The 16601-nt window shown below is 41.8% G+C and overlaps 1 protein-coding gene across 1 annotated transcript in view; it reads right to left on the reverse strand.

The window, feature by feature from the left end:
* Positions 1–10294: 10294 nt before the first annotated feature.
* The window catches only part of Mnd1 (meiotic nuclear divisions 1), a 52699-nt gene continuing 46392 nt past the window's right edge, over positions 10295–16601 (reverse strand). The window contains exons 7-8 of the mRNA XM_021197032.1: positions 14803–14847; positions 10295–10535 (exon numbers count right to left, since the gene is read on the reverse strand). Of these exons, the coding sequence (XP_021052691.1) occupies positions 10429–10535; positions 14803–14847 (152 nt within the window). The 3' untranslated portion in view covers positions 10295–10428. The remainder of the gene's footprint in view (positions 10536–14802; positions 14848–16601) is intronic.

Here is a 16601-nt window from a genome sequence, read left to right on the forward strand (position 1 = left end):
AGCAGTCAGTGCTCTTAACCACTGAGCCATCTCTCCAGCCCTAGTGGGGATTTCTTTTTCTCTGGCGAGAACCTGCTGTATTTAGAACATGACTCCTCTGCTGAGCTCATTCTCTGTGCTAGAGAAGAGTCCCCACATCACTCTGTCTAACTCTCCAAATACTCTCAACATCTCTGAAACCATTTTCACACGCCTTTAAAAGGGGAACATGGAGGCTTGTGGCGTGTTAAGTAACTTACCTAAACTCAAACTTGGAGCGAGGACTGAGCTCAAGCCCACTTCTATTCCAGCTCCACTTGTTTCCGGCTTGAGGACCATGTCCCAGGAGTAGGGGAGCATTTCCAGCCACTCACTGTGTTATATTCTATTCAATAGCTTTAATCATATCAGCGATTACCCTCCCAGGCAACTAAGCATGGAGGCCTTCTATGCAGACAATGCAAGGATGAGGTTCTAGAAATCTAATGGCTGCAAGACATTCATTCCAACAGGAACAGGCGAAGCCAATTTAAGGAGACCGCGGCCAGATGACAGCTTCAGGCAGGTCATGTGAGCAAGTACTACTTCAGAGGGCCCCTCGGAGGGAAGTTGACTGGAGTAGACCTTAAACAGGTGACCTTCAAAAGGGTCTGCCTGCAGAGGGCTCAGGAAGCAACACGGCGTACTAAGGATGTCTTAGGAAGAGACAGAGCTAACGTAGTGCTCAGCACTGCAGAGAATGGGGACCTGGGAAGGCTGGGATCCGGATCCAGAGTAAGCACCTCTAGCTTCCCTGCATTAGAGTTCTGTTTTCAAACGATCAGTGGGGGGGATCTCTCCCTGTCATGTAACCCTATCAGTACTTTTCAGCAACGTGATAGCTCTTCCTGCCCAGAGACTAGTAGCTATAACCATGCATATATTTTTCCCTGTATTAAAACACAGTATATGGCCTGAAGACATCTTGAGCAATAACAACTTCCTTTACGTGTATCTATTTTGTTATTTGAGATTATTACACTCGTGGCTTCTGTGATAAGTTCTGGTAAGGATGTGGGGAAAGGGGAACTCTCATTCACTCTGGTGACATTGCAAACTGGTGGAGACAGTCTGGAAGTCAGTGTGGAGAATTCTTGAAACCGTAGGTTAAGTCCACCACAGGACCCAGCTCTAACACTCCTTGGCACATGCCCAGAGGACTGCATATCCACCTGCACACATTCCTGCTCAGCCGGGTAACTGCTCATCTGTTCACAGGAGCTAGGAAACAGAAATAACCTAAACGGTCTTCAGTTGGTAGTGAAAACATGGCACAAATACACTATGAAATACTATTTCACTAAAAGAAAAATGAAATGAAAACTTCAGGTTAATGGATGGATCCAGTAACTGTCACATTGGATGAGGAAACCTAGATCCACAAAGAAAACATCACAGGCTTTCTCTTCTGGGGCTCACAGCTCTGAATCCTCAGATGTGAGTGTACAACACTGAGTCACTATAGAAACCAAGGAAGACTGAATTATTAGTGTGTGTGTGTGTGTATACGTATGTATGTATGTATGTATGTATATATATATATATATATATATATATATATATGTGTGTGTGTGTGTGTATATATATATATATATATATATATATATAGTAATAATTTTAAAAAACAGAATAAATTTAAAGGAGAGATGAGATATAGGAGGGGGTGAAGGGGGTAAATGACATACAGTAAACATATAAAATTTAAAAACAAATGCAATAAAAATAAATGTTATAGCTTTTCTAAATAAGTATCAAGTCCTGGGGTCCAGAACAGGGAGTAACTTCCAGGATGCACTTACTCAGAGCTGGTGCTGTGGCTATAGATCCAGACCCTTAAAACGGGTCCAGCTTGGTGAGGTTTGCTCGCATTCAACAATGCTGTAAAAAGCTCTCTGTGGCTCCCTTCACACTTTAACCTTTAAAAGACATTTGTGTATATACATGTGTGGGCACATACATGCCAGTGTACATATGGTGGTCAGGACAAGTCTCCTTCCATCCTGGGGGGTCCTAGGAATCACATTCAGGTCAGCAGGCTTGGTAAGAGGTGACTGAGCCATCTCCAAGGCCTTTATACTTTGATACAGTAACTATTATTCACCTGATGTAATTGTCCTCTCTGAGGGTTACTGTCTCCTTCTGCTAACCTAGGCCTAGTCCTGGAAGCTTCTAGAGTCTTACTAGGCTTAGAATGCTTTCAGCCTTTGAGACTTACTGCTGAATAAGTTCACGCTTTCTAGTTCTTTCTGAACTGTGGCTGGCTGGTTCAGCTCAGCTGTTCTGGCTCAAGCTCCTCTCCAAGCTGACTGATCCAAATGGGCTTCTTTCTCAGCTTCCGACTGAATTGCTCTGCGTGGCCTTGTACTAACTCTGGCAATCTGTTCTACTCTCTGGCTCCTTCTCATTCCTTGGCTCCTTTATCTTTACAGCATCTAGCTTGTTCTCTCCTCAACCTGTCTCTGTAAAGCTCTCCCAGTAGAACTGCCTCCTCTCTCCCTCTGCCCTGCCTCCTCCGATGTTAACTCTCTCTCCTCTCTTCTCCTGAGAGTCGGGCATATCCTGTTCTGTCAAATCTTTTTCTGATTCATCATTTTGTCTGCCACTCAATTAGACATCACTTGCACACATGGGTGCTTCCTTCTACAAACTAACTTTACCTTCAATGGTTGGGATTAAAAGTCTGTACTAAGGGCCTGTCTGTATTTCAGTCAGTAAAGGTATGTGCTAAGGGCTGATCCAGATCACAACTAGAAGCAGGTTTGTTTTTCAGTAAACAACACAATCTCCGGGTTCACAGTGATCTAATATCCTGCCACAATACTTCATAGTACCTCTGAACCTGCTCATTTACGCTTGTGTCACCAGCACTTAAACCAATGTTTTGCAAAGACAAGCCAATAAATGTCAAACATTCTGAATAGTGGAGAAAAGCATCAAATACACATGGGCAGCATGTACAAGCAATGCTCTGAACAACTTCACTGATCCTTAAAGTAGCGGGACATAAGGAAGGGATGGCTTTTTTCCTATCTGGAAAATTTAGTTTAATGAAACACTGTGGAGATGTGTCAAGAAAAGAAAATGAGGCAACACAGGAGTCAGACACTAGGCAGAGATGGTGAAGCACCCTGCCAGCACCCAGCAGGTCTGTCATCAGCAGCAATGGAGTCCAGTCAAAAACGGATCCATTAAGGAAAACACAGCTATTATTTTATATGCCATTTTTTTTATCTGTTAAAAAAATGAACATGGGCCATTTCAATCCCTGGAGATACAAATTGACTTTATTGAAGTATTTGCAAAGGCAGATTATTTTGTTCCAGTCAACCTAAGAATTAAACCAAACAGCTGTAATGGAAACTCACTGAGCAAGGTCAAATCAGCCAGATGTGAGTCTCCAGAGCTTACCCAGCACCCAGCACTGGAATCAAAGGCAGGCAAAAGGCAGGTACTTCAACATGCTAACAACCACAACTGAACCGAAAAACGTACATCTGTTCGATTTAAACGACTTAAAAGTTCCCATAGTTACTTTTCAAAATGTTATGAGAAACATGATGCCTTCCAAGTCCGGGGAAGTAACTCAGGCTTTCCGCATCAGATGCAGCCTCCATGGCGGGAAGAAGTGACTTGAGAGCATTTTCAGAAATACTTGGGCTTTGACTTTCGAGCGCCAATCGTCAACCTAGTGACCATGGAAAATTGTATGTTTACTTTTCCACTAATGAAACCTAACTAAATGCAAAATTGTCCACAATTCTGTTTTGATAAAAGAGTCCCAGCTGACTTTAAACAAATCTTTTAAACGAACAAAACAATTTCTTAGAAATAAACTACTTGTACATGTTTTTTTCTGTGGTGTTGCTCAAGGCCCTGAAGTCATGCCCCTTTCTCTTCTCTATAAACCTCAGCTCTGCCTTGCTTGTCTCGTGCTTCTTTTACAAGATGAATTCTTCATGAATAGGAACTTTTTTTTTTTTTTGGTCAAGGAATTCATTCTCAGAACTCCCACAAATGTGCCAAGAGATATGTTTAGAAATGTTCTTTCAATATAGTCTGAAATAAGATGAAAACCAAATGTCCACCAACCTTGGCTCCACAAACTTACATTACATCTTCACGAGACACAGTAGAGAGCAAGTGAGTGAATTAAACTCTGGCCTCATCTGTGACACTATCTACATTTTAAGTGGAAGACAAACAGTATCAACAATAAACACGGAGTGACCTAACTTTTGCTTTTGTTATTTCAGAATTATAGTTGAATACTGCAGGGACAAAATGTTCCCAATATTGCATAAATTGTTCAGGAACACATGAAATGATAAAATGTCCAAACATCTTTCAGGAAGCAAATATAACATAGGTACTATATTTATTAAAAAAATTTATAATATTGTAAATATACTCCACATCACATGAAGAAAACAACTCTGTGCAATCAAGAGAATCTTGTGAGAGGGAATACGGATGGTTACACAGTAAGAAACACAGCAACACCATTTACCTCAGTAGACTTAGGGAGATCATAACATTTTCCAGACAGAGAGGAAGAAAACCCTTTGACAAACTCAACAGGCATTCTGTCTAAAAATACTCAAAACATAAATAAACAAAGTGTTCTTCTATGGTTATAAGCATGAAGAAACCCACTTGGTACTGACCAGGCAGCGTCCTCCCTGATGGCTAGCCTTCACAGTACTGGCAGGTGCTATACAGGCTGCTTAGAGAGAAAAAAAAAACCCATTATTGGTCTTACACAGCTGTGAACTCTGTGAGTTGACTAAGCTGGCAAGCTATGCCCATAGGTGCAATAATGGTACAGATATTATGAGAGTAACCCACTACTTTGTTTGGATTTAATGCCCATTCCACAGGCAGAAATACCTGGCACTATAAAACTGGACAAGAACCCACGCTTGCAAGCATCACATTTTGCTCAAACCGGCACCTGAACTCCTACCTCTATATGCAGCAAGAAGGTCTCACCTTGGAGCTGGGCACAGTGGTGCATGCCTTAAATCCCAGTACTTGGGAGGTGAAAGCAGGTAGATCTCTGTATATTCAAGGCCAGCCTGGTTAAAATAGTGAGTTCTAGGACAGCCAGAGCTACACAGTGAGACTGTCTGAAAACAAAACAAGAAAAAAAAAAAACTCAAAGGAAGAAAAAGAAGGGAGGGAAGGAGGGAGAAAAAGAGGCAAAGAATGCCTCACCAATACCAAGCAGATGCTGGCACTGTCACCGTACCTCTTTCCCAGACTCTAGTACCATGAGCTAACTAAATCTTCTTTCTAAATTCCCCAGAGGGTTGAGTGGGGATATACAGATACCAGACTAGGGCAACAAGCTTACACATAGACGCTTGAAGAGGAGCTTCTGTGTGCCAGCATTTGATCCCCCAGGGGCATCCTTCCCACCACAAAAATTAATAAAACTAGATTAATATGCAAAACCAATCACCTTTAGGTATGTTAAAGAATGCCAGGTAAAAGATAAAATGCAAGAGGAAATTCCTTGTAGATGGAAACAAAAAAATAAACACCCCGAATACACTTAAGGACCATAAGACACAAGGGAAAATGACAAAATGACTGTTACTGAAAGAACACTGAAGAATGCCTGACTACAAAAACATCCCATTTTCCTTAGATGAGTTGCTCTGAGTTAATCTACAAATTTAATGCACAATGTCAAGAAGCTTTCTGGACTTGAAACTAATCTTCAATTTCAAATCAGTCTGTCAACTTTGGACTTAGGGAGAAGGAGCTGTGATCAAGAGAGGGAGGGTGCTGCATGGTGGTGTTCCCACCGCAGGTGAACTTTCTACCTCGGGATCTTAGAGTAAGTTCCGTTTTCCTCCCGTGGTTTGTTGCCAGTAGTACTATGAAATCTTCCAGTTTCCAAAAGAAGCTGAAAAGTCTCAATTTTAATGAGACACCATGTAGCCGGAGTATGTCGGTGACTGATTTAATCTTAAAATGGCAGCTGATGATGTGGATCCGTGTTAGAGTACTTGTTCTGCATGTATGAAGACCTAAGTTCAGATCTGCAGCATGCATTTGCAACCTCAGCACCGTGAGGCAGAGACAGGGGCAGGGCGGGGGCGTCACTGGCCAGCCAATAGCTGAACAGTAAGCTCCAAGTTCAGTAAAGACCCTGTCTTTAAAAAACAGGGCATACAGTGGGGAGAGGAAACGTGTAGAGTCTACCTCCAGGAGAAAGACAGGGCATCAAGTGGAGGGATGGGGTTGCCACCCCACAGTCAAAACTCTGACAGAATTGTCCCTGTCTAAAAGAACTGCAGGGAAGGAAATGAGGGAAAGGAGGTCCAGTGACAGGCCCAAAGTGGGATCCAGTTCAAGGTAAGGCTCCAAGGCCTGACACTATTACTGATGCTATGGTGTGCTTGCAGACAGGCGCCTAGCATGGCTGCCCTCCAAGGAGTCCAACAAGCAGCTGACTAAGAAAGATGCAGATACTTATACCCAACCAATGGACAAAGGTCAGGGACCCCTGTGGTTGAATTAGTGAAAATCTGGAAGAAGCTGAGAAGGAAGGCAACCCCATAGGAAGATCAGTGGCCTCAACTAACATGGATCCCCGACATCTCTCAGACACTGAGCCACCAACCAGGCAGCATACACCAGCTGATGTGAGGCCCCTGACACATATACAGCAGAGGACTGCCGGGTTTGGACTCAGTCAGAGAAGATACACCTAACCCTCAAGAGACCGAAGGCTCCAGGAAGTGGTAAAGACTGGTGGGATTGGGGTGGGGGACTGGGGGCACCCTCCTGGAGGAGGCTGGGAGGAGGTATGGGATGAGGAACAGTCAGAGGTCAGATAGGGAGATGGGGACAGAGAAAGATATTTGGTATTAACTTCTCTTCTGTACACACACACACACACACACACACACACACAATGGTTGGATAAATTAAATCCATTTTTGTAGATCACATCTAGTCTACATGCTGCCAAGGTTTGGCTTTTTTGGAAATAAGCAAACTTTTTCTGTACAGGGTCAAAAAGCAAATATTTTTTGCCTTTATAATCTGCTCATAATCTCTATTTCACATTCTTAGTTATAACTCAAGAATACAAAAGACAGTAAAATAAGGTATATGTGTAACTTTGAATTTACCTTTCACAGAGATAGTTTACCAATTTACAGTCACCCTGAAATTCAACCTCCAGTACCCCAGAAGGGTCCAGCACCCAACCTGACCTCTTGCCATATCTTCCTCATTTTCTTAGAAGCCAGTCTTGGGTAAGCATGTTATGCACAATCCACTAAGAGGGTCAGCTTCTCCTGGCATAGAAACATCTAGGAAGCTGCCCTCTGAATTGAGCACCCACGCCACTGGGAGACAATGCTCTACCATTTGTTATACTTCGAGAGTCTCAGCTCAGTTAGACACCTGGTTCAGCCACAGCTCCTCCCACTGTGCTAAGTAGCTCCCATGCCTCTGCTGGGCCTGCCAGCTGTATTTACTTCCTAGTTTCCTAAAGATATAGATAATACAGTTAAGAGTAGCGGCATCCACCCGGGGCAGACCAAGAACTTATATGCTACCAGTGACATAACAAATATCAGGGGGAAACTCATATACACTTCTTTAGCAAGAGTCCTTGGCCCCTGCCCAACCTCAGAAAGTCATTTCAGTGATGTGATCTGACCTGGGACAATGAAGAGACTTATCAGGATAATGTATAATTATTTTCCTTTTAGAATCTCTTAAAATTGGAACAGATATCATTTGAGAGATAGACAAGATAACATATGAAGAAGGCTGAGTAGGTGAGTATCAGCCCCCCAGTACCTTATAAAGCGTCAGGACTTGCTGGAGATACCAAGATTCCCAAGGACTGCGTGATTTACTCAGTCGAGCTAGGTCCTAGATCGTGTGTAATGTGATTCCAGGCCAACTCAAGCTGTACCTCATACATCTTCAGCTTGACAAGAAAAGCAGCCTAAAACTATCAAATTACCTAGTGTGCTCCTGAACCAATGGCCTAGTCTCCAGTTCTACACAACAGTGAAACCTAATGTATTCTTTATAGCTTAACAGACTAGCCAGGCATTCTCATGGAGTTCTGGTTGTTAAACAGCCATCATGAAGATCAGGTATACAATCTATAATAAGACTTTATTGAATTTATGAAAGGGTAATAAAACTAAAAGTTGGTTATTTCCTAGTTATTTCCTACATTTTGTTACTGCTACTGCTCTTTGGGTTATTTGTACTGTTGCATCAGAACAGCGGAAGCATCGCACGAGCCAGAAATGAGGCACATGCCTTTAATCTCAACATTTATGAGGTTGAAGCAAGAGGACCAAGAGTTTAAGGTCACCCTCAGTTACATAAATTGGGGCCAGCTGGGCTATGGAAGAACCTGTCTCAAAGATAGATCCTCCAAAATGGCTGCTGGGATGGCTTAGCAGGTATAAGCACTTGATAAATAAGCCTGAGTTCAATCCCCAGAATTCACATTTAAAAAACAAAACAAAACAGAACAAACAAAAAACCAAACCAAACCACAAAAGCCGGCCACAGTGGTGTGTGGCTCCAACCTAGTAGTCTTGGGGCAAGATGGGAAACACACAGTGGAGGCACCTGGAGGCTCTTGGGTAGCAGGAAGTACAAGGAGGGAAAGAAACAACGAGAGAAAGGGACCCAACACGGCAAATAGGTGAGAAGCGATCCTCCGAGCTGCCCCGATCTCTCAATGCACACCTGTGGCATGCATGCCCTGCCTGTCCCTATGAATAAAAGGTCTTTAAAACCTCTGGAAATGACAAGAACACTACCTGAGAGCATGCCACTCCTAGGTAGGAACCTTCTTCCTGTCTACACTATCATAGTATGAGCCTTGCCAGGTGTGTTTCCAACACATGAACACTGCATCAGCGGCTCCCCCTCCTTCCAGCATCTCTATTAACCATTTACCAGCGCCTTAGTGGCTGAGGGTGTACCAAAAGCTCATTAGTTCCTGAACGCTCCCCACCTCACTAACTCCCTCCCTACCATCCTCCTGAACATCCAAATCATGAGTTACGTGCCTTCAGAACACCACAGCGACGATGAGGAAAATAGAAGTACAGATGAATACAGCACACTTTAAATGGGGCAGCAATAAATTAGTCAGTTCTGAATTTCCATGTTTAGTATTGTATTGTTTTTATCTTTTTTTTTTTTTCCTTTTCTTCTGCAGCCCAGGCTGGTCTCAAACTCACAGCAGTCCTTCTGCCTCAGTATCCCAAGTGCCATGACTAAAAGCATGAGGAACCATGCTAAGCTCTGTGCTTCTATTTCATACATCAAATTCTTCATCCAGTGAGAGAATCTGTTGCCCTGGCAACATAAACTGACCCCAAGAACAAACAAAGGTGGACCCATTTGCACGGCCCACAACCAGGAAGGGATTCAGTAGGCCCAGAGCAACTCCTGAAAATACAAAGGCCTGATTCACTAGCAAATGGCCTGGATGCCATGTGGGTCATTTCAGACATACGGAGGAGCACCGCTCAAGTAACTTAAAGGGGATCAAAGTTGAACAGTGTGATGATATTAAGGCATGTGTAGTATTAAGTCTTTAATCTGCAGTGTCTGCAAATACTCCAAATGACTAAGATGAACTTTTCCTTTTCTTTCCTTTCTTTTTCTTTTTTAAATAGGTTGGCAGAGGGTTGGGGGAGAATCACACTGTTTTACGTGCTCTAAGGAACACAGACATTTCATCTTCTGAAAGGGCATAAATGATGACAATGGGCCATAAGCTTGTTCTTTCCAGTAGAAAGGTACCAAGCATTAGAACAAAGAAGTCTCCATGTCTGAGGAATTATAATATAACTCTGAAGATACAACAATTTGCTACACTTTTTCATTTGCAATTTGCAAAGATGTAGCAGCAGACTGAATGTTAATATAAATGGTTCCGCCAAGTATTGAGATAAAGTAAAAACAACGTTTTGGGTTTAAGGGTTCTCTCTCTTTCTCTCTCTCTCTCTCTCTCTCTCTCTCTCTCTCTCTTTCTCTCTCTCTCCTGTGTGTGTGTGTGTCTGTCTGTCTGTCTGTCTGTCTATCCTAGTGACAAGGCATTCAAATGCATCCAGTATTTAGTATTTGAATGAGACTAGAAACTCTATCATGTTGTCTTTGTTCTTGAAGAATCCCATGTACACCTGACTTGACAGGATGGGAGGCTCTGTTTGCTCTGCTCTGCTTTAATGAGTACTGTAGGATACACTTACCAAAAAGAGGAGAACAACAACCTTATTGTATACTTTATTTAAAGCTATAAATTGATAAACAATTAACAGATAGATGATAACTGGGTAATATTAGCTAGATGCTTAAAACTTGACATATTCACAAGCTCACAGATACTCGTTCAGCACCAACATTTTAGTCTATGTAGTCAAAGTCTTCTGGAATTCCAAAGTTTTTATCAATTTTACTTTCTTCAAACCCAAATTTTCTTTTGGCCCAGGATTTTATTGCAAATATGTTATCTAAAAAAAAAAAAAATTGAAAGAAATTTTGAGAATTTAACACACAATCATACAACATCCTAGCCTAATTATCTTTATCCATGTACTCAGATATATTAAAATAAGAAGTGTTTTGCTCCTTAAGAGTGCTGAGGAAGAAGAAGACAGACAGGGCAGCTTCCTGAGGCCAGGCTCCTTCCCTCAGCAATTTCAGCTGCTCTTGCTCTCAAAGGGAGCACTTCCTCTCCAGACCTCTGTCCTTCCAGTCAGAGTAATGGCTTCCAGACAATCAGCCAGCCTGAGGGACCAGGCGAGAGGGGTGTAAAGGGTTCTCCTCTTAAAATAACATAGAAACAGATGTGTCCTCAGCATCCTTACAGGGAATTTGTATTGTACTACTGAAAAAAGGGTTGCACCTAGTTAAAGGAATTTACCCCAAAAGGGGAAAACCCAGATTGTATAAAAAGACTCCAAGGCAAGCATCTTCACCCCAGTGCAGTAACAAAAGGGAGGTCAATGCCTCTTTCTCAAGCATCACTGCTCAGCAGCAAGGGATGCAGGACAGTACCAATGTGCAAGGGCAGCTGCCCCAACCCCTCAATTCTATATATTTCTCATATATTTCTTAACATTTAGTTAAAATGCTTTCCACAAACACAAGAACAATGGCGCAGGTATTCCAAGTCTGTCAGAGTATAGTGCATTAGTAGCAAAAACGAATAAAAGATTAAAGCAAGACCTTACTAAGCGCTGCGGCTATGTCATGTCATTCCTCCTTCTAGCCACCAATACCCAGCTTACAATATTCTAGAGGCAGAATCTTTGAAAAAAGATGGTTGAATTAAAATGAAATCATTAAGGTGGACTCTAGCAAAATCTGATTGGTGTCTTTATAGCTAAGACACAGAGAGAGAGACCATCGGTTGGCAGAGGAAAGAAGATGGGAAGACTTAGGAGGAGGCAGCCATGTGCAAGGCAGAGTAGCCTCAAAGGACACAGGACCTCAGCCTTCAGATCGGTGAAAGTAGTCATTTCTGTTGTTAAACTACTCTGTAGTATCTAATCTGCAATCCTGAAAATCAATACATGGAATTGGAGCTCTCTTTAATAAACTATTTCCATGGACTTGTTTCTAAGTATTAAATAAATATAAATTTGGAATTCAATTTTCTTTCTAGAGTAAATATTACTACCCCAAGTGGAACAAACAAGTGCTGTACCCTAACTGGATAGAAAGGCACTGAACTGTATAGTCTTTGAGTCTGGTTAATGATATGTGTATACACACACACACACATATGTATATATATTTCTTTAAAGTCAATAGTGCTAACAAAATACCAGTTTTTTGTTTGTTTGTTTGTTTTTCGTGACAGGGTTTCTCTGTATAGCCCTGGCTGTCCTGGAATTCACTTTGTAGACCAGGCTAGCCTGGAACTCAGAAATCCGCTTGCCTCTGCCTCCCAAGTGCTAGGATTAAAGGCGTGCGCCACCACCGCCTGGCACCACTATTTTTATAACAATGTGTTACAGAAAGCTAACAAGATTTTTTTGCAGTGAACTCTATCCACCTCATCCATTAAGATACCTTTTGATTCCTAGCACAGAGAACAAATTCTCTACCACCTGAGTTCATTATGATGTAATTTGTTAAAAAAGATGTAAAGTGTAACAAAACTTTAGCAAGGTAACAGTTCATCTGTATATAAAAGCTTGGGTAATCTCTCATTATATAAGCTAAAATATTAAATTCTTAGTATTTTTTAAAAAAATATTACGTATTTTGATTTCTGGCTCTGTTTTATGAGATTTCTGTGTTTGCAAATGTGTCTCTATGACTATGTGTTTGAAATTTTTCTTTGGCTTTTTCTTCTGTTTGTTTTGTCCTCTTCTGGATTGTTTTTATTTTATCATTATTTTTCTTAGATGTCTCTGTGTCCTAATGAGAGAGAAAAAGAAAGGGTGTGGATTTGGGTGGGTGGGGAAGTAGGATTCTGGGAGGAGTTGGGAGGGAACCATAATCAGAATATATTGTATTCTTAAAAAATCTATCAGTGGTCCACACCTTTAGTCTCAGTACTGGGAGGACAGAAGAAGGTGGATCTCTAAGTTCAAAGCCAGGCTGGTCTACAGAGTTAATTCCAGGACTGCTAGAGCCGCCTACAGAGAAGCCCTATCTCAAAATCAACAAAATCCCAAAACATTTCCTCTGCCATCTTTCAAACTTTCAGGGTGTTGTTGTTTTGTTTTTATTGTTTTTGTTTTGTTTTGTTTGCAGCTAACCATAAAGGAAAGAAGTTCTTCCCACAGTTTTTCGAATGGTCATTTTGGAAGTTTATGATGAGTTGGAAAACTTACAGTTGCTTACATAACAACTGGAACTTACACTGAATTGGGGAACAAGAGAAAGGGAAGCTCGGTCTGAAATCCCATCTGAAGAGAGGAGCCTACGGACTCTTACTCAGTCCCCTCAAAATGGGAGGCAGGCACTCTTCACAGAGACCAGACAGGGCACAAGTTCAGAAAAGCTCAAAGGGTCAGGGAGCAAACGAGGCGTTGCGAGCGGCTGCCCTCTGCCGCACACACACGCTGCCCTTCCCACCGCTGTGCTGCGCCTCACACTTTCAGTTATGTTGTGTGTGGTAGGGGCAAAGTGAGCATGTGTGTGTGATGGTGCATGAGTGGAGGTCAGACTCGGCCCTCACCTTCTATCATATGGGTCTAACTTAGGTCCTGACCCATCTCAGCCCCCGACCACTTTGATGTATCTTTAATCCATGGGGTCACTAGCTTCATTAGCACACTCAAAATTTTATATTTCTCAAATTTATATGCCACATTTGTTACCACTATTATTGTTCTTAGCATTTTTAGGAAAGGTCTTATGTAGCCAGGTCATCCTTGAACTCACTACATAGCCAAGGCTGGTTTCCTTGCTCCAACCACTAAGAGCTGGGATTTACAGATGTGTGTCGCTATACCTAACAACATATTTCTCACTTACACTTCACCTGATACAATGTCTGCTCTTTTTCTTTTTTCTTTTCTTCACTAAAGCACTATTTTGTTTAGGAAACAATTCATAATAAAATAAATATAAATAAAATAAACATGATAGATAGATGATAGACAGACAGACAGACAGACCAATAATTAGGAGGACAAAGAGTTATTAATATTTTCTATTTATTTTAAAATGGATTAGGGGAAATGAGGTTTAAACATTCTGTGAAACAAAGCCTGAACCAGCAGCAGGAAACTGGCACACATGCCTGCTCTCCGAGGCTAACCTGAGACTCAATAGCCCGTAAGTTCTTCTGTCTCTGCTTGAGCCCTAGACATACCCTCCTGTGGGAGCAAAGTGATAAGGACTAATACATGGACAGCATTAGATTGTCCTCAGGTGGAGACACTCAGTCACCACCATTTTATTATCAAATATTGGGAAACATCAGGGGTACTTTCTGGCAGGTTTAATCTTATTAATCATATTTGCGTATAAACCACATCTATCATTACTTTCTCCTAAACTTTAGGACACACAGAATGCATTGGTGGGAGAGAAGACTTGACACAGGATAGAATCTCACTGTGTAGTCCAGGCTGACCTTAAATTCAGGGTCTTCCTGCCTCAGTCTCCCAACTACTAAGCTTGTGGGCAGGTGCCACCACACCTGGTGTCACAGTGCCCTATTAACTTCCTAGATGTAGACCAGAAAAAGAAAGCAGGCTTCCAGAGAAGAAGCAGAAAGCTGGTCTAATTCCTGTTGTGCAACACACTGTGGCTGTGTACTCCTTGAACCCTGACTGTTTCTTCACACTGAGGGGCAATGATCACACCTGCTTTGAGGATTACCACAGAGATAAGATGAGAGTACACTACAGTCACTCATAACAGAAAAGCAGCAAAGAGTCCTCAAAACACATTAGCACTTCTTACCCGCAGAAGACAAACCTTCAGGGCTCCATGGTACTCCCAAGTGGGTTCTAAATTCAAATCCACAAAACAGTAGGCTGCAGATACAGATCAACGGGAGGGTGTTTGCCTCACGTGTAAAGTCTCACATTCAACCTCCAGCACCAAAGCAAAGCAGAACCACACGGAACTTCAGTTTCACCTCATAGATATGAAAGGCCAGTGATCAGGGCTTGGCTTAGGCTAAGTCACACAGAAGTTGGATCTGGAGCTGCTGCTGGCCTCACAGAAATATACTTTTATAAAGGTGAGTCATAATTCGTGTGGCTTGCACACCACGGCGGAGCCTTTGCTGTAGTCACTCCCACTTACCAGTCCATCGGTTGGCGGCTTCTTTAGCTACTTTATTTGCTTGACCTGAAAAGAAAGGATAAAATAATATGCATTTATTTATACATATAAAACTACCTCCAACCCTCTACAGATATGACCCAATGTATTATAAATTACACATGCATTAGAAATTACCATGAAAAAGATCAAATGGTGCTCTAACACCCTGTCTTAAAAACCTCCTCAAATGCTCAAGAAAAGTTTAGGTTATTCAGTTACACTCAGTAAGGAACAGAAAGGCAATGTGAACAGCCTCCCTTTTCTAAATCTCAATCCCCACTGTACTGACGTCTTTCAAGCACAGGCTTATTCGATACACTTTGTCTGTTTGCTTGTTTATGTGGGGGTAGCACAGCAGAGGTGTGGAGGTCAGAGGTCACCTTGGAGAGGTTGTGAGACCTGGTGGCAAACATTTCACCCTCTAAGTCACCCTGCCAGCCTCGAAAGTACAGGTTCAAATGAGATGTTTCTGAAACAAGTACCATATCAAATGACAAAATCAACTTAGTAGTAAGAGTTTTATTGTATATACTTACACTATGATAAATCTAACTCTAAAAATGTCTAGAGGCAAAGCGAGGCATGGTGTTTCACACCTTTAATCCTAGCACTTGGAAGACATAAACAAGGGGATCTCTTAAAGTTCACAACCAGACTGGTCTACATGGTGAGCTCTAAGAGACTTTGTCTAACAGAACAAACCAAAACAAACATTTCAGAGGCAAGAAAGTAATCCCGTAGGAGAAAAGGTTTCATTTACCTTATATGTTGATATATAATCTTAGCTAGGCACAGGCGGCTACTTCATGCTGGAGGCTGAGACAGGAGGACCTCAGGTCTGAGACCAGCATGGACTACATGTAAGAATTTGTCTCAAAACAAAACCAAAAATTTAGAGTAATGACTACGTGATTTGCTACTAAATGTATCTGTGCAAATATCTTTCAAATCACCTTAGATAGAACCTAACAATGCCACGACCAACTACGCATAAATATTACTCACGATGATGACTTGTCTGTTGCTTGCTTGCTGGCTTGCTTGTTTTGAGACAGGCTTTCTCTGTGTAACAGCCCTTAATATCCTGGAACTTACTTTCTCACAAAGATTTGCCCGCCTCTGCCTCCTGAGTACTGGGATTAAAGGTATGCACCACCACGTTCCGCTGACATTTACTTTTTAAAATAATTTATTTTTATTTTATGTGCGTTGGTGTTTTGCCTACATGTGTATCTGTGTGATGATGACAGAGCCCTTGCAACTGGAGTCACAGACAGTTGTGAGTTGCCATGTGGGTGCTGGGAACTGAACCTATGTCTCCTGGAAGAACTTAACTCTGAGTCATCTCTCCAGTTCTGATGTTTATTTTTTGAATTGAAAATAACATAAGTTATATATGACAAATTTCACCCTATCAAATCAGTGGATTGTACAATCATTACCACTATCTCAACTATAGAACATCTTATCAACAATAGGACACTGGGTACACAAAGCAGACAATATCCCCCCCTCTCTGGCCCTCACCAACCACCCATTTGCTTCCCATCTTCTGGCTTTCCTCTGTGGGGATACTTAGTGTAAAGGAAACATGTATTCTCTTGAATTTGGCTTCTATTTATACACCAGTGTTTTCAGGGTTCATCAATACCCATTATTTTTTATAGTAAAATGCATTTCACAATTTGTTTACTTATTTGCTGACAGTTATTGCGCCATTTCCACTAATCCAAACAATACTGCATTGAACATACTTTTAATTCTCTTGGGTGTAAGGA

The sequence above is a fragment of the Mus pahari genome, chromosome 4, assembly GCF_900095145.1.
Source record: "Mus pahari chromosome 4, PAHARI_EIJ_v1.1, whole genome shotgun sequence".
Lineage (NCBI taxonomy): Eukaryota > Metazoa > Chordata > Mammalia > Rodentia > Muridae > Mus > Mus pahari.